Source organism: Sphaerodactylus townsendi, linkage group LG15, assembly GCF_021028975.2.
Source record: "Sphaerodactylus townsendi isolate TG3544 linkage group LG15, MPM_Stown_v2.3, whole genome shotgun sequence".
In the NCBI taxonomy this organism is placed as follows: domain Eukaryota; kingdom Metazoa; phylum Chordata; class Lepidosauria; order Squamata; family Sphaerodactylidae; genus Sphaerodactylus; species Sphaerodactylus townsendi.
The window spans coordinates 39190644-39196768 of record NC_059439.1 but is presented as its reverse complement, the minus strand read 5'-3'; the positions used below and the strand labels follow the sequence as shown (position 1 = coordinate 39196768).

General features: G+C 52.4%; 1 protein-coding gene across 5 annotated transcripts in view; it reads right to left on the bottom strand.

Annotated features, from left to right (window-relative positions):
• Positions 1-728: 728 nt before the first annotated feature.
• LOC125444496 (phosphatidylinositol 4,5-bisphosphate 3-kinase catalytic subunit alpha isoform-like) overlaps positions 729-6125 on the bottom strand; it is a 29453-nt gene continuing 24056 nt past the window's right edge. For 4 of the 5 annotated variants that reach the window (XM_048516940.1, XM_048516938.1, XM_048516941.1 and 1 more), the window contains 4 exons: positions 5483-5653; positions 4345-4462; positions 3855-4006; positions 729-1628 (listed from right to left, as the gene is read on the bottom strand). In XM_048516940.1, the coding sequence (XP_048372897.1) occupies positions 1343-1628; positions 3855-4006; positions 4345-4462; positions 5483-5653 (727 nt within the window). In that variant the 3' untranslated portion in view covers positions 729-1342. The remainder of the gene's footprint in view (positions 1629-3854; positions 4007-4344; positions 4463-5482; positions 5654-6125) is intronic. The other variant, XM_048516942.1, reaches the window with a different exon arrangement.

Here is a 6125-nt window from a genome sequence, read left to right as displayed (position 1 = left end):
TATGCAAATTACATTTTCCTTTCAGTTTCAAATACTGGTTTGGAGCCAATCACCTGGTGAAGGAAGGGTCTCGAAAAGGTGATGCTGGGAATCCCAAAACCTGCATGGATAAAAGCTCTGTGGGAGGGAAGGGAATTGGGCAGGACAGAAGAGTGAAGAAGCTGGCTGGATCCAACCCATTTTCTATGCAAAGGGGTCGTGGGAGCTGAGACAGGTGGGAGGCCGGCCTGCATCCATAAGACCCCTCATGTTTTCCTCCTTTGAGCCCTGCCTGATCCTCCTGGCTCCCGCTTTCCCTCAGGGGTGCAAATTGCTCCTGAAGGGGGCAGGGGTTTTAAGCAGCTGCCGTCATTCAAGCCACAAATCCTAGCAAGGGAGTGGTGCTCCTGCAAAGACAAAAGTGGGGGTTTGTGACATCTTAAAAGACCTTCATTGTATTTGAGCCATGGAAGTTTCTGCTGCAGTAAAGAGGCCACGATGTTTGCAGGACCAAGAGGTTTACTCATCCAGGGATTGCTGGCCAGAAGCTGGCACCTGAGACAGGAGCCAAGAGCTTGTGTTTGCTGCATCTGATTAACAACGTGAGTGGAACAGGAATCACCTGTCCCCAGGCAGCCCAAAGAGGCAGGGATATGATCCACCTCAAGAAGAGCCATAAAGAGCTTCAAAAGTCTTTCCCTCTTTCCAGTCTAAAGTGAAGCCACACTTTTTTTTCCCACAATTCAAACTCTTTCTTTTTAAATCTTTATTTGAAAAAAAAAAGAAGAAAATTATTATTTTTTCCCCTTCCAATCCTGGACATTTTCAAGTATTGTTTCTTTCCCTTGTTGTCCACTCTGACGGGGGAAAAGGGGGTCCCCAGACTTCGCCCCACCAGCATCAGCAGTCCATTCTCCCTATCTTCCCACAGAATTACAAGGGGCGGCAGGAGGAAAGATGGGGGGGGGGGGGTTTCAAGTATAACGCTGCCCAGGGGGTGGGGGGAGGAGGGCGCTCTTATTTAACCCAGAAACGAAAAAAGAGATAATTCAGATTCTGTGGGAGAAAAAAATGGGAAGGGGAGAGAGTCTTTGACCACCGCTCTCTCACCTGTCTCTAAGAGGCACCTGGGGAGCCTGGCTGCCTGGCTTCCGCTTTCTCCTCTGCCGCCTTCTTGACCCAACTTCACCTCTGGGCCTCTCTGTTCCCCTTCCTTAGGCAAAGTAGGCTCCCTGAAATCACTCTGCTGGTCCCAAAAGAGAACGAGGGATCAGGGCCCCTAAGGAATCCGAGGCAGGGAGTGGACAGTCCTGGCCCCTGGCCTCTCCGAGCACCTGCACATTCCCTCCCCTGGCTGTGCTTGTCAATCGTGGCTTGCCTCGCTCAAGGGCATGTGGCGGATGGTGTGGAAGATCCAGTCCATTTTGGTGGTCCACCCACCGTGGTGGGCCTCGTTCATCTGCTTCGTGAAGTACTCCAGGGCCTCCTGCTCAGACTTGTCCAGTGCCAGGGTCTTGCGCAGGTAGGCCACGTCGTCGAAAGACTGGAGCTCCGGCATTCCGGAGCCCAGCATCATGGAGAAAAGGTTGATCAGAAGATTGGCATGTTGGCGGATGGTCAGGTAAGCCTTGTAGCACATCTCCTGGAACCTGTTGGGGAAATAGGCAGGTTGTTGCCTTAGTAGGCGAGGAGGGCTGTGGGCTTGTGCTCCTGGATTTCCTGGAACAGGAACAAGACCCCCAAGAGAGCCCAAGCAGACACAAAAACAAAAGCCTGTCCTCTGTAGAAATCGGCAGGCATTTTGAGGCCCTCTGGAGCAGCAGTGGCGTAGGAGGTTAAGAGCTCGTGTATCTAATCTGGAGGAACCGGGTTTGATTCCCAGCTCTGCCGCCTGAGCTGTGGAGGCTTATCTGGGGAATTCAGATTAGCCTGTGAACTCCCACACATGCCAGCTGGGTGACCTTGGGCCAGTCACAGCTTCTCGGAGCTCTCTCAGCCCCACCTACCTCACAGGGTGTTTGTTGTGAGGGGGGGGGGGAAGGGCAAGGAGCTTGTCAGCCCCTTTGAGTCTCCTGCAGGAGAGAACGGGGGGATATAAATCCAAACTCCTCTTCTTCTTCAAGCACTTACCAAGCTGATGTGGCAAGTACAAAAGCTAGATTCGAGTTCAGTAGCACCTCAGAGACCAACCCAATTTTTTGGGGTATGAGATTTCGAGAGTCACAGCTCCCTTCGTCAGATGCAAGTCAGAATGGAGATCTCCAAATCTTTACAGCCCAGCCAGAAAGCGGGAGAGGAGCTGCAAAGAAGGAACTCAAGGTGCTGATGGGCAATGCAAAATGGAACCAGCTTCATTAGACCAGGAGAGAAATGTTCAGGGGCAGACAATGATCTCTGTGGTGAGATAAGAATCCTCTTTTATCTGACAAAAGGAGTCTTGTGGTGGGTCTCTAAGGTGCTCTGGGATTCAAGTCTAGCTTTTCTACTGACTTAACCAGCCTCTGAACCTATCTTGCATGCACAAGTTTCCTTGGGGCTCTGATTTAGCAAGGAAAGTGCTGTCTACTTGAAGCAGAGGAGGCCGTGTAGAGCCTGGATATCTGTGTGCTTGTCATGTTGCAGACCACCCTGCCCCTCCTCTCCAGAACAGTCTTGCGATTTAAAGACAGATACTTCCTGCACTGAGCCAGAGGTTGGACTAGATGGCCTAGAACAGCTCTGTCTCTCCCCCCGCCCCCCACCGCCCCAGCCCTGCTTTAAGTCAGGTGCTGTTTTGATTTAGATGTCAGTTCAGTTTAAACAGCCACAAGAAAAACACACAGAGTTCACAACCTGACTCAGTCAGAAACTGGAAATGCATCACTTGAGAGCCACAGCCAGTGGCAGGTAGCCAGGTGTTCTGACTGTGCAGGCGCAGCACAGGGCTCTGCCTCCTGTCTTTACGGAAGTCTTGGCCATGCCCTTAGAGCAGGCGCCCCCAACCTGGTGACTGACCCCTTGCTTGGCGTCCAAATGTTTTTCAAAAGGGAGCTTTCCCCCAGCAGGGCTTCTGAATGGCTTGTGCAGATTCAGAACAAAAAATGTTGTCTTGGCAGTAGCGACCACCCAGCACAAGGATCTTCACTATGTGACTGTTCATGTGATGATGATGAAGAAGAAGAAGAAGAAGAAGAAGAAGAGGAGGAGGAGGAGGACGTTTGGATTCATATCCCCCCTTTCTCTCCTGCAGGAGACTCAAAGGGGCTGACAATCTCCTTGCCCTTCCCCACTCACAACAAACACCCTGTGAGGTGGGGCTGAGAGAGCTCCGAGAAGCTGTGACTAGCCCAAGGTCACCCAGCTGGCGTGTGTGGGAGTGCACAGGCTAATCTGAATTCCCCAGATAAGCCTGCACAGCTCAGGCGGCAGAGCTGGGAATCAAACCCGGTTCCTCCAGATTAGATACACGAGCTCTTAACCTCCTGCGCCACTGCTGTGCAAGAAAACGTAAGCAATATATTAATTTTAAAAGGAGGTATCCTGTTAAGCAGAGCTTCTTCCCGGATGCTGAACAGTATCAGTGTGAGTCATGCACAGTCTACCTGCTGACACTCTGTGGTTGGCCCTGCCTCACAAGGCAGCCCCTTGTGGTTGTGTGAGCCACCCTGTGTCAAAATTGCAAAGGTGCCTTCAGACGGAAAAAGGGTTGGGACCCCTGCTGGAGGAGGAGGAGGAGGAGTTACAGGCTCTTTGCTGATGTGTCTGTCTGTGTGGAGCTGCTATAGCAGCTATAATGCCTGTAACATTTTGCCCACCAGGCCAGTGATAAGCCACCCCGAGTAGCCAGCCAGGCCACTCAAAAAGCTTAACTTCACACAGGATGCCTCAGCTGTTACCTCTCGAACTCTTTGGTCTTTGTACACTCCTGCACCCCTTTGCTGATGACGATGAGGAAGTCCTGGGTGAGGACAAAGGGGACTCGTTCCCGCTTGTAGCCAAACTTCTTCTTCTTGTGGTCCAGGAAGTGCCCAAAATCTATGTGGAAGAGCTGGAGGGACAAAGGGGGAGGAGGGGAAAGAGGAAGGCAGATACAGGCTGACCACAGCTAGCCACAGAAACCCATTTTCTCCGGTGGGGACAAATGATGCTGCTTTACACTGAATCAGATCTGTGGTCCACTGGGGTCAGAATTGCCTGCTCAGACTGGAGGCAGATCTCCCAAATGCCAGACAGGTCTTCCCCATCCCCTTCTGCCTGGCTCTTTTACCTGGAGGTGCTGGCGAGCGCACCTGGGATCTTCTGCCTGTGAAGCAGAGGCTCTGCCACTGAGCCATTTTGGTGGGAGAGAAGACAAGGCAGGAAGGGGGACAATTGGAACCCACTCACCTGTCCATCATCCTTGACCATGATGTTGCTGTTGTGTCGGTCCCCGATGCCCAGAATAAAGGTGGCCACACAGTAGCCGGCACAGGAGCGGGTGAAGAGGTCAATGGCTGCATCGTAACTATGCCAGGGAAGAAAGGGTTAATTGCACAAAGGCACCCTCCTCACCCACCCCAGCTACCCTCCAGGCCGACCTAGGCTCAATCGGGTATCCCCTGACCCCTGTCCTCCTCCTGCCCATGTCATGGAACCAGAGGTGGGATCCAGCAGGTTCTCACAGGTTCCTGAGAGTAGGTTACTAATTATTTGTGTGTGCCGAGAGGGGGTTACTAATTGGTGATTTTGCCACGTGATTTTTGCCTTAGTTACGCCCCTCCTCTCAGCAGTAGCACGCAGAACTTGAAGGAGTCTAGGAGATGCACCAGCGTGCGTGGCAGCCTGCGCCTGCGTGCATTCGTTTCCCGCCCAAGGACTGGCGCAGCGGCTACGTCCTTGCCACAGCCCCGCCCAGGAATGCCCCGCCCCCGGAATGCCCGGCCATGCCCCCGTTGTGCCCCACCCAGCCCCATTGGTGCTACGCCACAGTTTGAATCCCACCACCATGGGAACCTGTTACTAAAATTTTTGGATCCCACCACTGCATGGAACCCTCCGCCAACTCGTCCCTTTCTCCAGACTCCGACCTGCCTCCTGGACCAGCCTGCCCTCACACCCCACAGCAAGTACTTCTTCCCAGGAGGGAAGGGTCTTCAATTTATGGGATTTGCTGTTTCAGGATGCGGAACTGGTGCTTTCCAAGGTTTGGCAATTCATAGCTGCTGGCTCTAATGGGTTGCAAGAGAACATTGGGAGAAGAGGCGGAGCTGTGGCCCAGGGTGGGCATTTGGTCCTGCAGGGCCCTTCCAACAAAGACCCACCACATCCCAAGCCCCCTGGCTCCTTGGGCTGCCAACCCTGGGTTGGGAAACATCTGGAGTGAAGATGGGGAGGAACGGCAGCAGGGTCCAATGCCACCGAGTCAAAGCAGCCGTTTTCTCCAGGGGGACAGATCCATACACCCGGGGGATCTGTTGCAAGGTCCCACCTGTAGGGTGGCAGCCTTACTCACTTGGCCCTGCCCCCCGGCAGCCCTGCAACTGACCCCTCGCCCTTGTTCTTGTCCTTCAGCCAGTGATGCAGAGTGTTGCTGTTGAACTGCAGTGCTCCCTTCAGGCCTCCCTTGCACTGGATCTGCATGATGGTGTGGGAACTCTTCACCACCTCGATGAGGCCCACGCAGTCTCCGATAGACAGGCACCCGTAGGGCAGCATCCTGCAAGGGGCCACAGAAATCCAGGAAGTCACACGGAGAGGCGGCGTAAGAGGCTCCTAAGCTACGAGCAGATTAGTGGGGCCCACTTGAGATTGCTCCACGAGCAGGCGAGTTGCTCGCACTGAGCTTCTCTTCGCTGCACAGAGAAGGATGGAGCAACAGAGTGAAAAGTAAGGTCTTCCCTTTGATTTGAAAAAAGAAACTTTTCTATTAAATATTACAGATTCAGGGATAAGAAGCGAACATAGAATTTTTTTTTTCAATATATGATATCAGCAGCAAGGACACTGATCGCAAAAAAAAATGGAAAAGTGAAGAGCTCCCAGAGGAAAGAGATTGGATGAACAAGTTAATAGAATATCTTGGACATGATAAATTGTCATCTACAATCAATCAAAAACCTATCGACAAATATTTAAAAGATTGGGATTCACTGCTGAAATACATGATAAAAGGAAAAAAATGACGATGT